The 20741-nt window shown below is 39.1% G+C and overlaps 1 protein-coding gene across 4 annotated transcripts in view; it reads right to left on the reverse strand.

The window, feature by feature from the left end:
- tcf7 (transcription factor 7) overlaps positions 1–20741 on the reverse strand; it is a 74485-nt gene that overhangs the window by 8134 nt on the left and 45610 nt on the right. Inside the window, exons 5-10 of one of the 4 annotated variants that reach the window (XM_059350944.1) lie at positions 13020–13107; positions 6085–6174; positions 4340–4459; positions 3785–3947; positions 2438–2545; positions 1583–1630 (exon numbers count right to left, since the gene is read on the reverse strand). In XM_059350944.1, the coding sequence (XP_059206927.1) occupies positions 1583–1630; positions 2438–2545; positions 3785–3947; positions 4340–4459; positions 6085–6174; positions 13020–13107 (617 nt within the window). The remainder of the gene's footprint in view (positions 1–1582; positions 1631–2437; positions 2546–3784; positions 3948–4339; positions 4460–6084; positions 6175–13019; positions 13108–20741) is intronic. The other 3 variants (XM_059350947.1, XM_059350946.1, XM_059350945.1) reach the window with 3 other exon arrangements.

The following is a 20741-nucleotide window of genomic DNA, read 5'->3' on the forward strand; positions in this document are numbered from 1 at the left end:
TTTATTTTAAACCTCAGGAGGAGGGTAGAGTGTGGAGGGCGATGGGGACTGAGGGGGTTTCTTGAAATGAAACAGACAATAATTCACACTTAAAACGAGGAGCCCTGAATGCCTGTATACAACTACATATGCGGTCATGACACAAGTCACAGGTCAATTCGGAGTTTCTACACAAAGATTCATGCAAAAGCAACACGTTAAAACTTGTGTTTACCAGAGATGTGCTCATAAGCGTCTTGGAAACAAGTTTTTTTTTTTTTTTTAGCATGAAAGCATTTTAATAACTCTTAGCCAACTCAGACTAAAATGATGTATTAGTTGACTAATGATACTGAGAAGCAGCAGCCCAGTTTTGTGTCTCATTTGTTATAAGTATTATTCAATTTGTTGTATTTTTTAAATGCAAAAAATCACCAAAACAAAATCGAATATCGGCCAATGGCTGCCCTGCTCTCTTAATATAAGTATCTGCCACTGAAAACCCATTTTGGTCGACCACTTAACTAAACAAACAAAATCCACTGTGTTTCGTCTTGCTGAGCTGTGTATAAAGTGCTCAAAGCTCCATGCATACAGCAATAGCTCCTACACCTATGATCACAGTTTACTAGAGCTCTGGTTTATAACCTACTCAGAACACCATGAAGCTGTTTTTGACCAGTGAGGGTGAAAATAATGGTTGAGATTTTTATTCTGAATGTCTGCTCAGTAAACTGCCATCAGCTGCATCATTAAAATGAGACAAAAACCAAATGAAGAATGACATTAGAACTGAATCAGTGTTCATGTTTGTGACATGAAGCACTCATTCAGATGTTATAGAATGCGTTATAAACCACAGCCCAAATAAAGTGCCACCATAACTAGTGTGCCATGCCTGCCCGTCTACAGCTCAGTCAGGTATAGAGAAACAAAGACAGAACAGCAGAGAGAAGCGTAAACAAGTTACCACTCTGACGGGTATCCAACATCACTGAAAAGCAGCCTCAGTTACAACCAAAGCCTTTACTTCACCTGATTATGGCACATTCTCCTTATATGTTTCTGGTACAAAATATTTATACAATACAGGATTTACTTAAATATATAGTTATAAGAAAAAACTAATGGCTACTGAATATAAAAATCACTACTTAGTGCAGGTTCAAAAGATTGTGTTTTTGTATAACCATAACATGTGTTTAGCTTTACCAATAATACATATGAGGGAGCTGAATTTTAAAGGAAAGCCCCAAAATGAAAAAAATATACTAAAGCAGCGAGGCCAGCCATGCGGCCCTGCTCTCTGTTAGTGGAGCAAAACGGGTCGATTTATACCTCTGTGTGATAGTTTAACTGATCTGTATTCTTAATCATGGCAACGTGCAGACTTGGTAAAATGTGTCCAAAACCGACCAATCAGATCTGGTTTTGCAGCTTACGTGTTGTTTGTGAGGCTGACGTGAGTGTGAGTCATTGAGATTTTTGGAAGGTGCATGCAGCCTTTTGCACAGGAATACCCACAACCCCTTTCATGCAGCTCTTCACATTCTCATATTTTCCCACCACAGAGGCATAAATCCACCATAAGACGTGTCCCTACCCAATCAGCTTTACTCTTTTCCCCTGCGACCCCGCTAAGGCCCGCCTCCTGCAAGAGTTCAACAGCAAACTGACAGATCAGAGGCACACAGCAGCCCAGATACAGCACATCCCCAAAACATTAGACTATAACACATGCACCACTCTGGTATGACTTCCCTTTTCTATTCTGGGAGACCTATTTATTTAATAATTTCATGCCATGAAAGTCTGTCTTTATGTTTTTAATGAATTTTGACTGACAGGCCTGGGAGCCAATAATCATGCAGGTTGCTGAGACAGTAGCCAGTAAAGAAAGTAAGTTGATTTATTTCTTCAGCTCTGAAGTGAGAACAATGAATATGATCAAACCCAGTTCAGCAAGTTCTGGTTTATTATTAATTAGTTTATTCATCTCCTTAGTAAGTAGCCATGTAAAAGGGGGATAATGTAAAGCAAGCACGTCATTATCACATTACCCTGTCTGGGTTTATTTCGCAATAATGACCCACTCACTATAAATGACCCCTTACATGATACATTGTCCTTTGACAAGTATAATTTATCATGTTTATCATTTAATATCTTTACAATGATATGAAAAATACAAAAGCACATCTTTGTAGCAAGTTATAAATAACCATAACCATGTTGTAACCAAATGACTCTTCTCTTCACCCTAGAGATGGTTTCCACTACAGCCCAGGTATAAAAATCATGCCTTTATTACAACAGAGTCAGAGTGCTTTCTCTACTTAAAACTTTTGCATTCCCCTGGTTATGTTTTTTTCAGATCAGCTTTTAAAAATCAGCTCAGACAGGTAGTATGGAGTATGGAGGATGGAGGAGAAGAGATGAGAAGAAGAGAAGTACTTACGTAGTTGTCTCTGGCAGACCAGGTCGGGTAGAGCTGCATGTGGAGTTGTCTCTCTTTCCTTGCCAACTCGTAGTACTTGGCCTGCTCCTCCCGGGTCAGTGCATGCCACTGGACGGAGACACAACCAAAAGAGAAACTGTTAGTATCTTTAATGTTATTACTTATACTCAATATTACATCTGTACTCAGCAGTATTTGGTGATTTTGACTCCTGTTTTGGTGAATCAACCTTATAATGACAACATATCCCATCAAAAAATATTATATTATATTATTATGTGTAACATTTTTTAGATTTAAATTCAAGAGTCTTCATATAGGATAGAAAGGAATTGAATTTTTTTTTTTTTTACCTAAATCTAAAATTATGAACACTGCACAAAGTGTCTTTGAAAAAAATGAAAACTTTGCATGTATTGTAAACCAATTTTCTTATCATAGTTAAAAAGTGCTTAAACAATGGACATGAGAGAGAGTAATAAATTGAAACAGTGAAAAGTAAAACCTAGTGAATGAGATAAAATAATATGATTAAATACAGGAGATGTAAAATCATACAAGTCATTTAAAGCGAGTTTAAAAAAAAAAGTGTTTATAATTGCAATTTTAAAGAAATAACAGAAGTAGTGATGATTATTTTTTATTTATTGACGGTAACAGTGTAGAGAGATGGAAAATGTGGGGAAAGAGAGTAAGGAAATGACTTGTAACAAATGTTCCACCCTGCCTGGAATTAATAATAATAATAATTATTATTATTATTATTATTATTATAATAAAAATAATAATAATAATTATTATTATAATAAAAATAATAGCTAAATAAAATATATAGCGCCTATCAAAAAACCCAAGGACGCTTTTCGTAAGTGAGGGGCATGAAATAAATATAGAACGTGGTGTTTGAGTCTTCTGAAAGTGTCCAGAGATGAGGCATTTCAAAAGTGTCTGGTGTAAGAGAGTTCCAGAGTCTAGGGGCTGTAGCACTTCAGTTGCAAATCTAAACTTCTGTTGGCAGAAAAAGTACTCCTCACATTTCCCAAGTATACGATAGAGTATGATCTGCATCTGAACTGTATGAATGGTAACATACTGCACTGTCTTATCATTCCTCAGGATCCCAGTACCACCAGTCACTGTTGTTATGATCTCAGTAGCACCAGTATGTGAGGAGAACAGAGTTCACGTTACCACAGTCCTCTCATGTTCCTCATGTGTGAAATTACAAACTGACCTGGAAACAGGATTAGTCTGCATTTGGTTATGTGTGTTCAGTGTGTGTGTGTGTGTGTGTGTGTGTGTGTGTGTGTGTGTGTGTGTGTGTGTGTGTGTGAATGAATCCCTCACCCTTCGTCCCAGAATCTGGTTGATGGCGGCGCTCTCCTTTAATGTGCACTCGGCGATGACCTTCGCCCTCATCTCCTTCATGTAGAGCATGAAGGCGTTCAGGGGTTTCTTGATGACCGGCTTCTTGGGCTCCTTCTCCCGCTTGGTCTCCACCTGCTGCTTCCTGAGGGGGGAGAGGAAGAGGAGAATGGCAGGAGGAAGAGGAGGAGGGGGTAAGGATGGGTGAAGGAGTTTGAGCGGAGATAGAGTCAATCAGAGCCTGTTTTTTTTCTTTAGAGATGCTAGTAGGTGGCTTATTGAACAGTTTCCCCCCCTGTTTTTAGTCTTTGTGCTAAGCTAAGCTAAGATATACCTTCATATCTAATGAACAGAGTGATATTGATCATCTCATTTAACTCTCTACAAGAAAGCAAATATTTAGTTCTGTTCAATATAAGTCAATTAATAATTTATTCAATAATAAATTATGCACCAAACAAGTGATATAAGGGGAACAGTGAAGAAAAATTACCCCAAAACAAAGTAAGCATGGTATAAAGTGCAACTAGTACTTACACATACATCCCCCTGTCATACTGATCGTGCTCCTGTTTGCCTGTAGGGGGCACTATGGCTGGGTGGGGGATCCCTGTAGGATGCATGCCTGATGGGCCCAGCATCAGGGAGTGAGGGAACCTAGTGAAGGTCAAAGAAAAACATGCAGATAGACAAGAGACAGACAGAGAGAGAAAACATTTTTTTGTTACTTCAGAGCAATGCTTTGAGTCTGGAGCAGAGAGGACGGTGAAGGCAAAGCAAGAGCGTCAGTTTTGGAAAACAATGAGCTTTGAAGCATGAAAGGTTGATCCTTTAAGTGCCGAACTGAACACATGGTTGCTGCTGTGTGAACAAATAGCAAAAAGCCCAAAAAACATATACAACTGGTGGCCTGTTCATGTTGAGCATGGAGCTTCAAATGTGTGATTTGGCTCTTTTGATCTATTCAGCAAAGAGCTAAGCATTTGTCACCACTAGAGGGCATCATATCATTACTGACTGAGAGGTTGGGGGACAAGGAAAATACTCTCTTACATCTTTAACACTGTCTTGTGCCGGTTTGAATTCGCTTATTTCACCTCTTAATAAACAATTTCACCACCCATCATATGATCCAAATCTATAAATTTAGGTGTAAAGGAAGGCAATTTGGTCCCAAAAAAAATGTTTGTACCTTTACAGAATGTGGGAAAGAGTCTGACAAAGAAGCAGCAATAAGCATCAGCTGCTGGATTAAGCCTCTGGGTCAAAAAACACACAAACAATATTAATTTTGTTTGTACTAACCATGCACAGCTCATAGGTGGGTAAACTGCACCTGGCAAATTTAGGTACTAGCAACAGAAATAGATCATTTACAACATAAGTAAGAAAACATTTAAGATTTAAAAGATGCTTACTGCCCAGAAATAGCGAATAACGAGGATACATATCCCCCATCTAGATCATATGATTAATGATCTGTTTTTTAAGTTTTGATTTTCAGAAAAAATGAGACTCACTATTAAAATACCCACCTACAAACTATATAAAAGACTGGTTGACTTTTGGTTACTGTGGTGGAGGCCTTGTGTATGAGACAGACAACCTGAAGAAATGGCAAAGCGATGTGGCAAGAAAGCCCCGACTTGTTTAGGATCAAATGCGTCAATTTAGAGTTGCAGCTTAAGCAAATACAAAACAGCAAAACACCTAGCTGAACAATATAAAGACACTGTAGCTGTGTCAAACTCATAGTCACAAGGCTTGTATTTTTATTGTTCCTGTGTGTCCTTGAAAAATAAAAATGCCTGCTTCATGTGGCAGCATAACAGGATCTTGCATAACATTTGCTTTCCTAAAAAATGCAGCATTTTAGCGAGTGGATCAGAAACACACACAAATAACAAAAAACAGGAGTAAGATAGAAGCAATAGCAAGGAAAAAAGCCGTAAATGTCCTGTTGGTATTCAAGAGCACATTTTCCTTTGTGTATGTACACGTTAGCCTTTTGTATTCTGCAGCAGCGACTAGCTTGGCTCGGCTCAGTTTGCCTCAACTCGAAACACTGATTTGTCCTGTTTACAGCACACTGGCTCCAATAGGACTTTTACAGCAGCTGCCCAATGAAAGCTGACACAGAAGCTGAACATGGCGGATGGAAAACTTCTGCTCAGGCATTTTGGATGTGCTATAAACAGGAGTTGATGATGCAGAGCGTAGCTTGTTGTTTTTATACTTTCTTTGCTCGGTCTGGCTTCATCTGACCAAGCAGGCTACGATACCTGGAGTAGGAGGCGGCGCTGGAGAGGTTGGAGGAGTAGGGCTGCCTGAATCCACAGGGGGACAGGGCAGGATAGACTGGCTGGCTCTGCCTGCCACAGCATAGCAGAGGAGAGAGATGGCAACAGTGGGTGCCTTTTAGCTTTACAGGTAAAACTTTGTTTGTTTGTCCTCATGGTCAATTTGATTCTTCTATAATCTTGATTTAAAATAATCATTATTTTTGGGTAAAAAAACATTTATATTCTCAACAATCTGTCATCTTTGTTTGTATTTTCAAACATTCTTAAAAAACATTTATTTTCAGTTCTAATAGTGATTCTTAGGTAGCTGGAATGAGCAATAGTAGTCTTTTTTTTTTTTTACCTGTACAACAAAATATTATCCTTCCCTTATTATTTTGAACATAAGGTATACTACGATTCTCCCAATAAAAATATATAGACTGACTAAAAATAAACAAAAATCCCTCTCAATCGACACTAATGACCCACTAGAAGGTGGTCTGTATCTTCAGAGATCATGGATTCTACCTCAACTCAACTCTATTTATACAGTAGTGTTCAATATAATAACAGTCCAGTGTGACTAACCAGATTAATCCAGGTTTTTAGTATATTTTTTATTGCTACATGGCAAACAAGGTACCAGTAGGTGCAGTAGATTCTCAGAAAACCAACAAGACCCAGCATTCGTGATATGCAGCTCTTAAGGCTGTGCAATTGGGCAATTAGTTGAAAGGGGTGTGTTCAAAAATGTAGCAGTGTCTGCCGTTGACTATACAAACACAAAACTATTTGTATAAACTTTTTAGTTTTTAGGATTTAGCAATCCTGTGAATCACTAAAATAATATTTAATTAATTGTATGACCACAGTTTTTTTTATAACTGCTTCACATCTGTGTGGCATGGAGTCAACCAACTTGTGGCACCTTTCAGCTGTTATTCCACTCCAAGATTCTTTAACAACATTCCACAATTCATTTACATTTCTTGGTTTTGCTTCAGAAACAGCATTTTTGATGTCACACCACAAGTTCTCAATTGGATTAAGGTCCGGGGATTGGGCTGGCCACTCCATAACATCAATGTTGTTGGTTTGGAACCAAGATTTTGCTCGTTTACTAGTGTCTTTGGGGTCATTGTCTTGGTGAAACACCCATTTCAAGGGCATGTCTTCTTCAGCATAAGGCAACATGATCTCTTCAAGTATTTTGACATGCAAACTGATCCATGATCCCTGGTATGTCATAAATAGGCCCAACACTATAGTAGGAGAAACATGCCCATATCATGATGCTGCACCACCATGCTTCACTGTCTTCACTGTGTACTGTGGCTTGAATTCAGAGTTTGGGGCTCGTCTCACAAACTGTCTGTGGCCCTTGGACCCAAAAAGAACAATTTTACTCTAATCAGTCCACAAAATGTTCCTCCATTTCTCTTTAGGCCAGTTGATGTGTTCTTTGGCAAATTGTAACCTCTTCTGCATGCCTTTTTTTTTAACAGAGGGACTTTGTGGGGGATTCTTGTAAATAGATTAGCTTCACACAGATGTCTTCTAACTGTCACAGCACTTCCAGGTAACTCCAGACTGTCTTTGATCATCCTGGAGCTGATCATTGGCTGATCCTTTACCATTCTGCTTACTCTTCCATCCATTTTGATGGTTGTCTTTCGTTTTCTGCCATGTGTCTCTGGTTTTGCTCTCCATTTTAAAGCATTGGAGATCATTTTAGCTGAACAGCCTATAATTGTTTTTACCTCTTTATAAGTTTTCCCCTCTCCAATCAACTTTTTAATCTAAGTACGCTGTTCTTCTGAACAATGTCTTGAACAACCCATTTTCCTCAGGCTTTCAAAGAGAGATGCATGTTCAACAAGTGCTGGCTTCATCCTTAAATAGAGGCCACCTGATTCACACCTGTTTTTTCACAAAATTGATGACCTCACTGATTGAATGCCACACTGCTATTTTTTTTTAAACACACCCCTTTCAACTAATTGCCCAATTGCACAGCCTGAAGAGCGTGCATATCATGAATGCTGGGTCTTGTTGGTTTTCTGAGAATCTACTGCACCTACTGGTACTTTGTTTGCCATGTAGCAATAAAAAAATATACTAAAAACCTGGATTAATCTGGTAAGTCACATTGGACTGCTATTATATTGAACACCACTGTACCTGTATTTACTTTTTCCTTTATATTTTGTTGTGTTCAGCATATTTTTTGTGTGCCATCCTTTAGGCTCGAAGTTATAAAAATGGTAGACACATCGCAGATATAACGTAAACACAGCGTGCCTATGGTCTTGCTTTGAATTAAAAGAGAAACCTCTGGACAAGCCCTCAGCTTCCCATTTTTCCCGTACAGGTTTCTTTGTGTGTGCAATACATATTTGTGTTGGTGTAAGAAAAAGTGTATCAGTCTTTTGAAATTGTGTGCATGTTATAAAATAAGTATGTAACAACAACGTCAGCAGCAGTACATTGAAAAGATCTCATGGTTCCATAAAGTGAAATCTCATGGTTTAACGCTTCCTTGCTTCTGTAGATGTCTATTGTAGAAGCTCTTGTCATGCACGGTGATCCCCCCCTGCAGAGTCTGGATCAGCACTGTTGACAGCTGTGTGTCAATACTTGGCTTACCGGGAACAGAAACACACACACTCACACACCGCGGGAGGTCGAGGGTGGGGATGGGATGTTAGCAAGAGCCTTTGATATGTAGAAAACCACACTTCTACCTCCTGAGAGCCAATAGAACCATCCCCCCTTTCAACTGATTCATCCTTATGTTTCAACATATGCACATGCACGCACTCCAATCCACATCTAGCATTTAAACCACTTTTAATTATCATTATCATCACACACACTTCCTCCGTCTCATCCTCTTTTTCGCCAGTGTATCCTAATCCCAGGAGGAGGCAGTGCTACACATACAGTGAGCCCAGCAGCAGAGGCCTTCGGCTAGGTGGAGATACAGAGATCACTGGGCTCTGCTCCTGGAGGACCATTCATGCTTTAATCCCATTTTAACTGCGGCCATACAACAACACAGGTCAAGTGTTTCAAATAGAGGCAAACTAAATGGTGGGTCTTATCTCGCAACGACACCGGATCTCAGAATGCACAAATAAGTCAATCAATCCATTAATGAGTGTAATTTGTTTCTTTTACTCCACCATCCACGTCACACGCATCAAACGTCCTTGCAAACAGCAGCTCCTGAGTGACACCGACGCCACATTCAAACAAAAAAAATACCTCCCGTTTGACAGGCATGGCTGGACAGAGGTATGCTGGGAATGAAATGAAAAACGAGGCGACCTGCTCCATTGTGCCGGCTCCAGTGCTGTGTGCATTTTCTTCGTTACACTTTGACTTCAAGTGACAACAAAGTAATTACATCCCTACAAACTGAAAAGTTCAGTCAAAGGTGATGTGTTTGAATACAGTGAATGACGGCAAAGGGGAATAGCTTTCATACCGACACTAAAGACCTCTGACTGCTCCCCTGCTCCTCAGGTATTTTGGTAAAGGACCAATAAGTAATGTGAAATAAAGTAAAACCATAAAATGTTGGATTTATTTTCTTACTTTGTGGCCTGTACTGGCCATTTAAGGCACACCTGATTTTCAACCTCACACAGAAGCTGCACTTTGGGACTACTACTTTTCAAGGAACTAAAAAGGTAAAAGCCCCTTGTTGCGTTTCCATCCTGGTCAAAAGATCTGTGAATATCAGACAGAGTAGTCCGCTGACGTATGAAAAGGCTAGATGACATGGATGAGGGCTGTTGGTGGTTGCAAGAGTAAACACACTCTGCAGCCCGCAGTTCAAACACACATTACACACTTTGAGACAAAAAAGCTTAGATTGCGTCTCACTGTGATGCCATTTATTACTGCATAGTACTTACTGCTACATGTTGGATGCAATTAATTAAAGGTAGAGGAGGAATATTATAATAAAGTGTCTGTTTCCTTCATAAATCCTCTGTTGGGTGTTTATTTGTGCTTCAGAATGTAACCGCTGTGAAACAATCACAAAATAGCATTTAAGTCATTTCATTTCTACCATTCACCCTCTCAGCTTACTAGTGCTTTCAGTCCTCTCTTTTTCTCTCTGTCTTTAAAAAAATAGTCAGGAAGCCAACAGCAAAGCAAAAACAAAAATCTATTTTCATGTGAACCAGTGCAAAACAATGACTGTCTCACAGGTGGAATTGTCTGAAAATGTGCGCCGTTATCCTTTAACAATATCCCGCCTCTGTCCTCTCTAAAACGGCCAAATTTTCACCTCTTTGCTGTTCACAGAGACCATTGCTCCTTATAGAGACAGGAGGAGGCTGTGCTACACTCTGCTTTGGTTGATAGAAGTTAAAGAGGCTTTATAACATCCCCTTCAGCTCTCGTTTCACAATGTATTTAATAATGCAACATGTTTGTGAGACTTGTGTTCCCACCACAGCGGTCGCCACTGCAAAGCTGCATCCTTACAAACAACAAAACAAACATCTGAAATAATTTCTGACCCCCTCCTGCTCCGAGGAGAGGGTGACATGTGGAGGTGGTCGTGGAGGGACAGGAGGGGAGACCAAGCTAATGGTGGAAACAACAGAAAACAACAGTTTGACATTTAACCACTCATTCTCTATGCTCTCCTACTCCTCCTTCAACAAAGAAGTGCACAACAAGGGGCCAAAACAAGCAGATAATCTGGGTTAAAGGAGATTAGCCGTTCATAATATTTGTGAAAATCCAAAGTGTCTGAAAGATAAAAGGCCTGTAAATCACAGACTTGAGAAATGTCTGGGGAGAGACAGCTCGTCCTACAGAAACATGAAAAACCGACATAAACACACGTATGTGTACAAATGCACAAACAAAGTTTTAAGCTTCGGTCCAAATCTCCATGACATTTGATGTAAGCCTTTAAATGTTCATGCAGGGGATTTTGTCCAGGCACAGATGCTGTAGGTTGTAATAAATGGATTTGTGTTGATCCATATATCAATGGACGTCTGACATTATAAGTTCACAATCAACCAGCATGACATCGCGAGCTCACAATCGACTCAGAATTGCAGAATTGATGGCAATTTTAAATGAAATGACTAAATATGGAGCAGATGTCCCATACTACAGAGCTATTGCCTTATACCCACAAGGAACAGAAGGCAAAATCAAGACACAGTCGGAAAAAACACAACACAATGCAGTAGATAAAAACTAAAGACATGCTATTTAATCATCTAATTTGGTAATCTTTGTTATTTTTGAAGCCAAAGTCGACCTAAAGCAGGCAATATTATAAAATATCCACCACATCTTGAGGAAGACTTGAAGTTGCAAATTAAATGAAGGTACACATTAAACATCTCCTTTATGAGGATTTTTTGGCAACAACGACCAGTTTGTGTCTTTATGGATAATTAAGTTTTAGTCAGTAAAAGCATGCCTTAATTTTACATTCAGAAAAATTATTGGTGGTTTTATATAATATTCAAGACCATTGAGCAATTGAATAAAACTATTAAAAAAAACTGTAAAGGACAAAATAGATATACACTTCTAGTTTCTTTAACACTGTAACAGTTTGTCAGTGCTGTACTGAACAATTTGAATTCTAAGTTAAAACTTGAATGTTGCATAGCTTTTTTTGTATGACAAGTCATTCTCTTTACACCTGTTATTTCTGCACTGTTGCAGGTAAATATGAGGTGTGATGCAAAGATGTCCAATAACTCCAGAGCATTGTAAAATCCAAAAGTCAAAATGTATTGAAAAAAATAATTTCCAAATTTCACATTATGTTTTTATCTAACAAATTATTCTGCTTCAACCCATGTTTTTGGGTGTTTAGCCTTTCAAAAACAGCATTTTTACTAAAAGAAACTGTTTGCTTTCTCACTTGCCGCACACAAGGCGCACACCTGTATGAACGGGGCAGGGGGCCATTAAAAGGAAGTTGATTAAATAAAAATAGACTAAGAAGCATTCAAAATTAGCCCTAGATTGTGACTCAACATTAGTTTAGTCCTTTACATTTAGCAGTTGTCCACATTCCTTTTGTTTTGACACCAGAGGCCGCAAGTAGAAGTAACAGTCCTAAACACAGGATCAAAGGAAGTGGTTTCCATGCCAACGGGGGCCTTGGGTTAGCTACTCTGACACCAGGTGAGACAGTGATTTATGTTAAACTGACCTAGGTCACAGTGTGTATGCGAGTGTGTCTATGTTATGCTGGGGAGATGATAATAATGATGATGCCGATGATTATGATGATGATGGTCTTTCAGAAGGTAGAGATGAGTTGTTAAGATAAGCAGAAGACTTTTTGGGGAAAATTAATGTTTGAGGGTTAGAGGTCAGATTAGATACAGATTAATGGTTCATATAAAGACCAGGACTTGGACTATATAGCAGAAGCGTATTTGTAGCGCTGAGACAAAAGATTGTTTTCTTGATCGATTAAGCTGCCGATTATTTTCTCGACAAACTGATTAAATGTTTGGTCAAAATTGTTTGGACCATCACCATTTTCTAAAGGGCAAGTTGAAATATTTAAATTCCTTGTTTTGTCAAGCAAACAGCAATTATATTTAGTTTACCGTAATAGAAGGCGAGAAGAGCAGGAAAATCTTCAAATAAAATGACTTTAATGACAAAAAAATGATCACAAAGTTGCTACTTAATTTTGCCCCCGTTCACTAATTAATTAATCACTTAATAGCTCTGGATTCACATCATGTAAGAGACACATCTGGTGTGTTTTTATTTTTGGGGAAGATTGTGAGTTATAACAAGGTCATCAAAAGTACACGAAGGACTGAGTGAGTCACAGTATGTAAAGACATGTGTGTGTATTTGTGTGTGTGTATGTGTGTGTGTGTGTGTGTGTGTGTGTGTGTGTATGTGATACTCACCAGCCCATGGAGGGAGTGATCTGTCCGACGCCGCCTGGAGGGAGGGAGTAGTACCCTGAGAGATCCTGGGACTGGTGCCTGTGAACACCTGGAGGATACACAAACATACACGTTTATTAACATCATTGTAATCATACATCATAAGTACACACAAACTAAATAAATGTTGCTATTTGTCTGTTTTTCATCTTTCACACATGCACACACAGACACGCACAGACACACAGACACACAGACACACACACACACACACACACGGTCAGCAGCCCCCAGGTCTGCCCCTAGGTCTGATGGGCTATTAGCAGTATTAGTACTCTGGGAACCTGGTATTAAACACAAAGATACCTGTAACACAGGTCACACACCTCTGTTCCCATCCTGTCAAAGTGTGTCTCTGAGAGTGTGCACTTGTACGTGTGGCATGATACTGTGTGTGGGGACCCTCCACTGGGAGCTCATGTCGCCAGTTGGTTTCCCTGGTTTATACTACACAAGTGAACTTCCCACAGTTTGAAAACACACTACACAGACACGGGCAGACACACACCCAAACATGCACACAAACAAACCATCTTCATTTCTACTTTTAGCAAAAATGTTTTCCAACAAAAGAAACACAGACAGCTCGACTCTGTGCCCTCACACAGTAAATATCCAGTCTCTGTCTTTGTGCCCTTCAAAGGAAGTCATTTGTCAACAAGCAGCACCTAGCACTTAGCGTGGCCCGGCTGCTAACCTGTGTTTGCAGCAGAGGAATGCTCTAGATGACTGTAATTTGGCCGCGGCTCCGGGCCTGTTTCAGGACCCCGAGCCACTATAAATCTGGACGACAGGAATGTGACTGAGTCAGTCGACCTGTCTCACCACTCCGATCCTCCCTCCCCTCCCTCTGTCTCTCCCACCACGCCCTTCTCCTCCCTCATCCTTTCTGACTGCCCTCCACCCTTACACTGCCCAGTCTCTTCTTCTCCATGTTTATGTCCTCCTTTTCACCTCTCTTTTACCCTTTACCTCTTTCCCGGACATCTCCTGTTCTCCCCACCTTCATTACAGACCTCAACCCTTTTTCCTTCCCTTCATCAATTCCCAGGATTTATTTTTCCACCCCACTACACTCTAATTGCTTCTCTTGCATTCATTCTCGCCATCTCCCCTACCTCACCCAGTTGTTTCTCTAACATGTAACAAATATGTGTTATCAAGATTAAATTCTTTCCTTTTCATGAGTCACATGTATCTTTCCTACCCCCCACTGCATGTATTTACTGGTTAAATAATGTAGATTGTGTGAAAAATGTTTTTTTAAAGTTGAAGTTTTAGACGGCTATCATTTTTAAACGAAGTACCCAGTTATGTAACAGTGTAATTGAGCAAGTTATTGCAAGTGCATGCATCAAATTTGTTTACAACAAATTAGCTGACCAGATTTTATAAGTGCACCCACTAAAAATAATTTCTTAGCCCAAGGCCTGTAAATCAGCTGATTACATCTCTATTACTCTATAGACATGTATATAGAATTAATTAAGAGATAAGAGAGTACTAAAAGTGGGAGAAGGGTTTTTTGGCTGTCTGATCCTCGCTGTAACATCTTCCCATCACCGGTCTGCATGTGTCATGGTTACATTGTGGAGTTTCCTCTGCAGCTTGTGTCACATAAACAAGATTCAGCATATAGAGGTCTTTATCAGGGTAAATTACACTGATTGTAAACATAGGGTTTACCCTCAGGCTGTGTTCAGACTGACTAGAGCAAAGTGTGACTAAACACAGACTTTTTTCCATGACAGAATCTCTCACACACACACACACACACACACACACACACACACACACACACACACACACACACACACACACACACACACACACACACACACACACACACACACACACACACACACACACACACACACACACACACACACACACACACACACACACACACACACACACACACACACACACACACACACACACACACACACACACACACACACACACACACACACACACACACACACAGTTTTCCTTCACCTTACCTTCAAAGTACAGCATAATTACAACTCCCAACATGCATTGGAAAGAAACATTAAATTACCCATCTTAACCAGTGATGTTTTATGGACCTGATTTTAAGTGAAGTTGTTTTTTATTGCTTTTATTCTTTTTTATTTGTAACTCTTTTAATCGTCTTGTTTTCTTACTTTCAGACTAGTTGAGTAGTTTAAACTTATCTTTAAATGTTAGGGAAATTAGTGGTTAGTGTCCTAGTATAAACATCAGTGCTGTATCTTTGCCACAAACTAGACTTCAACACACTCCAACAAACCCAACATACTGATAGTCATTTGTTGTTTAGCCAGAGGGCTATCTTCAGTCTGAATGTACCCTGAGGCTGGTATAGATTTTTCTGTCTATGTTAATATTGCACAGGATTAGGATAAGGATAAGTATTTATGGCTTTGGATATAATGTAAGGGTAACTCAACAGATTACCCCGTTAAACTACTTATAATAGATATTATCTGCTATAACAGCATGAATAACAATGAATGTTAATCCTTCTTTTGATACTGACATGATGAACTTTACATCCTTTTTCGAAATTACCCATGTTCCCTGAAATGACTGTCTGGCAAACTTCAAAACAGAAATCCTGTTTTATTTTGACAGTTATGTGTCACACATGACGCTGGTTTCTGTAAGTCACGTTTTTTCGCAGCCCTGTTTGTTGTTGGGAAACCTGAAGGGGAAAACTAGCCGCCGTAATGGGGCAGTTTTCTTTGGAATGCCCCTTTTAAAGCGGCCGTCTAATGACAGCTAAAGCAACTATCTCACGGTCTCCATGTCGGCGTCTCGGGAAAAAACTTAAAAGGGAAACCATTTGAGTCAAACCTGGCTCTGCGTGAGCTCGGTATCAGAACGTGTGCGTTTTAAACCGAGACTCGAGGAGCTGAAAATAGTATTCCTGCACTGATAATGTGCTGTGGTGGTTATAACCACTGAGAGTGAAAGTGCTGCAGCATCTGAGCCTTTAAATGACTTGACAAGCAGCCTGTGTGGTGTACATAAAAGAGCTCAAGACCAGAAGAAACTTTTGTAGTGTTTTGTTACAGTAAGGGCAGTAATGAGTGCTGACAAGTTTTACTCAAGTTCCTTTTTTAAGAGCAAACATTAAAGCTTACAGTAATAGCAAAAGTCATTTTTTTACAGTGCAAAACTACAGACTATAGAAGCCATTTCTAATATGACTCCTTTCATTTTTGTGTTATTGTTCAGCATATTTCATTTTCAATACAGTTTCCCTTTTTCCTCAGGCTTATTTTAAGTGACTCACACTCTTGCCATCAGTCATCTGAAGAGTAAATATAGGGTACTTTTTCTTTGTTTTTCTAATAAATGAAACAAATGACTTCAGCAGCTGCTTTTATGTGATTTTTATTGGAAGAGATATGGTCTTCAGCAATGTTAGGCTTAGAAAGTTATTAGGGGTGTCACAATACATAGATCCATATTGATATATGGATTCAGTGATCAATGATCCAATATTATTGATGCAATGTGAAAATATGGTACATATCATAATCTTTAAGATATGCCTTTATTAAGTACTCGCTTTATATTTATTCGGGTATTCAAATCAGATTTTGGTTTCTTATTGTAAGTTGATAAATGATCCTGTTATATAGACAAATTATACTGTCTCATAATAAACGCTGGCCCCTGAATTAAACATAAAATACTAAATAGAATTGATAGAATATCGTGACGAAACTAGTGATTTACACCCGGATATTTTAACTTTACTCACAGAAATAAATGGAAACGCTTAGTGGCTGCCATTATTCTAACAAATCCCATGAAAAACAAACAAAACTGACTGGCCTGCCTGCCTTCATTCCAGATCTTTCACTAATAAAAAGCATTTTGCGCATCATAAAAAGGAAAAATCCGGCAATGAAGGCCTAGACTGTGGGAATCCTGCATCAGACAAGAATGTCTCCTCACTTCCCATTAGTTTACAGACCATTGTTTAAAGAAGAGGGGATGCTGCACAATGGTAAACATGGCCCTGTCCAAACTTTTTTGATATGTGTTGCTGCCATCAAATTCAAAATGAGCTAATATTTTCCATGAAATAGAAAAATGTCTCAGTTTTCTGATGTGTTGCTTATGTTTTATTGGGAATAAAATATGGAATTATGAGATTTGCAAATCATTGCATTTTGTTTTTATTTACATTTACCCCAGCACGCCAATTTTTTTGGAATTGGGGTTGTAAATGAATTTTTAAAAAAATCTGTCATACATATGTAGGTTAATATAAAGACAAAAATTTGAGCAGGAGTTAAACGGTGAATTTGTTGGGGACTATTTTCATTTTTGGATTATTACACAATTGGTAGTCTTGGGGGTATTTATAGCTGCAGGATAGTGTAGGTGGGTTTGACCAAAAATAAACTACCATGTATGCGCTCATGGTAAAGATGGAACATGTCCGTGCAACAGTATGGCCCATTGATACGTTCTGGTTTAAGGGATGTGCAGAAAGGCAGTGATGATCCAAAGTTCTGCTCAGGTAACTGAAGCATGCCGTTTGCAGTAACTTCTTAACTGCACTCTTGCACACATACAGTAATAACATGAGCCCATTCGAGAATCTACAGTAAGTGTTAATCAGTGTTCATGTTGCACATCAAAGTGTGAGAGCAAACAGACATGTTTCATTTCTGCTTTTTTCCCTGTATTTTACGCTCTATTGTCCGAGCCAGTCATAATCTGAGAACCAAGTCAAAGTAATGTGACGGTGCTGGATCAACTGGGGGCGACTACTTTTGAATTGCATGTGGTTAGAAAAAGTGAAGCTGATCTGCTATAGATTTAGACTTTTTATGTCTCATAAATCAGGTGCAACATGCGAAGAGAAGGGTGTTGCATTACGGGATACAGCACTGACACAATTTACAGCGTTTTTTTTTCCACTTTCAAATACTACTAAAGGTCCTCCAGTTTCTTTTTTTAAGCAGCAGTGAAAACAGACAGTGGGGGCTGATGGAAACAACACAGGAAGTAAACTGAGCAGTGAGAATAAAGTGAGAGCTTAACATGCAACAAAGGAGGTTAAAGGAAGAGAGGTGTGAGCTGAAATATAACAAAGACTTTACCTGTTCACAAACCACGCATGATTATTACAGTAAGTGTCTGTCATCTACAATGAGCAGAGTTCACAAGAACATCCTATCGGCTGAAAACATGACCACAAAATGATGCCTCTGAATGCAGAGTGAAATAAGTTATGGACTTTTATTAAAAAAATTAAAATAAAATAAAAAGGAAAAGAAAATGGCAATCCCATCACTGATTTTCCATCAACCTTTACATGCAAGTTATGCATCAGTGGTATAATTATAGGCCTGCAGAGTGAAAGAAAGAAACCAACTGAGCACATAAATTACAAGAGATCAAATGATTACAGGAGATATATAAAGGCACCCTGAGGAAATGTATAACTGTAATTTGACGATTGTTCACAGACAATGAACAATCAAAACACTTTCAGTCGAAAAATAATTTGTATCTGTTGAAACATACATTCTTGTAGTAACAGTGGAGGGGAAGTTGACAGAGAAGTCTAAAAGCAGAAATCACTGCAGCAGATACTTTAATATCATAATTTGTCTTGTCAGATTATATTGTGCATAACAGTTATACATATCTGCTATGCCAATAAAACTATTTCGAATGTTCAAAATGAGTGAATTCAAATTTCACCAACCCTATCCATCATTTTTTTAATATCAGAAGACACAGAGATGCAAGGTGGTTGGACAGACTAGTCAAAGAAATAAATGAAAAAATTAGCAGAATTTAACAAGTCTGGTGACATTTTTCCACACCAACTACGAGTATGAAGATGAAGTGATTGCATGGTGACAGCAGTGGGACAGGCTTTGAGATGCATGTTTGAAAAGAGGCAAGAGCCTGAACATGATGAAAGTAATCACATACACGAAAGATAACCCTAAGAGTCATGTGAATCAGGTGGCAAAATAGAGAAATGTGATGGTCTGCTGCTTTAATAGTCTGAAACCTCATTCATGCTTCTTGTATAAACAAACATGGCAGCGTGTTTATATTAAAAGAAGATGACATGACAAATGTTTGGCAGGGAAGCACTGGAATCACCAATTTGCACGCGTTAATTGAAATTATTGCAGGTTTTATATTGGTTGGCATAAACCTCCAAATAGGCTGAATGCATTGGCTGCATTTGCGTGACTTTAAAGTGACAGAAAAGTGTGTTTACAAGGGTACATGAATGTTGTACCTGTCTCCTCACAGAAAAACATGAAACAGCCCTCTGAATGCCTCAACTGAGTGTTTGGCCTTTGCCTGCTGTCAGACTTTGTCCCTGCTGGCCACCATATGCTCTCTTCCACCCTGGAACAACTGAATCAAAGCAAAGCATGACTCTGTATCAAACATGCTCCTGATAGACTGCTCTCTATAGACCAACAGCATTTAAACCAATGATTCCCAACGAAGGATTAATATGGTGGGGTCACAAGATGATTAACAGCAGAGAAAAGCAAGACGTTTTTTTTAAATAATTTTGCTCGAATGTAACTTCTTCTCTTGTAATTTTATAGTTCATTTCACTTTTCCAGAACTTAAGAAATAGCACGGGGGAAAAAAAAATCACTCTTTGGCTGAACTGGTCACAGCTTGCAGAGGCATGCAAACCCTTATGAGGGCCATTGATGAGACAAGTCAATTCAATTGTATTTATTGTGCCAAATCCAAAGTCTTTTATTTTTAACCATCAAAATCAAAAGCAGGATTGGCGCAATTTTACGACATAGTTTTGAGCCGAAATATCAACTTTTCAGATATATAATTGGAGTTAAACTGGTTGTTTTTCATGTATTGTCACTTCTTTCGACTGCAGAGACCAATAGCTCGAGAACTTCAGGTCAGCTTTCATCACACTTCAGCGTTAATGCTCAGATTTTCTGTCAACAGATATAAAACTATTTTGAATCATCGTGAGCTCAGCGATAAAGGTGAACAGTTTGAGCACAGAGGAAGAGATAGGTGTTCCGAGAAATGACATCACTGATGATGTAACCCCTACCTGTGAGGAGCTGACGAATGATATGAGGAGTGAGGTAAGGCCTGTGTGTGTGTGTGTGTGTGTGTGTGTGTGTGTGTGAACTGTATGTTGCTCATGAAACAAAACAGTCAGAATTCAGGTGAGGTGGTGTGAGAAAAGAATTATGTGCAGCAATGTATGTGTGTGTGTGTGTGTGTGTGTGTGTGTGTGTGTGTGTGTGTGTGTGTGTGTGTGTGTGTGTGTGTGTGTGTGTGTAAGGGTTTGTTAGAAGCAGGTGGCTCAGTCTGTCATTAAGGGCTGAGTCACTGTGCTAGCATCAGTCATGGACACACACACACACACATACACAAAGAGTCTAGACCAGACAAGGGGAGTGTTTTTGTAGGATAAAGGGGGTTTCCAGACAGAGCAGGCAGAAGATTGCCTGAGGTCACACTCCAATATCTAATCAGAGCTGAAAAGACTTTTGTTCAACTCAAGTTTGTTTTTTTCTTCTATTGCTATCAACGCCTTTCCTCCTGTTTTTCTCACATTTCTCTGGAAAAAAAAAAGGTACTCGCCTTCGTTGTCATCATCACTGTCAAAATCCTTCAATTATCGTTCAG

Source organism: Centropristis striata, chromosome 15, assembly GCF_030273125.1.
Source record: "Centropristis striata isolate RG_2023a ecotype Rhode Island chromosome 15, C.striata_1.0, whole genome shotgun sequence".
In the NCBI taxonomy this organism is placed as follows: domain Eukaryota; kingdom Metazoa; phylum Chordata; class Actinopteri; order Perciformes; family Serranidae; genus Centropristis; species Centropristis striata.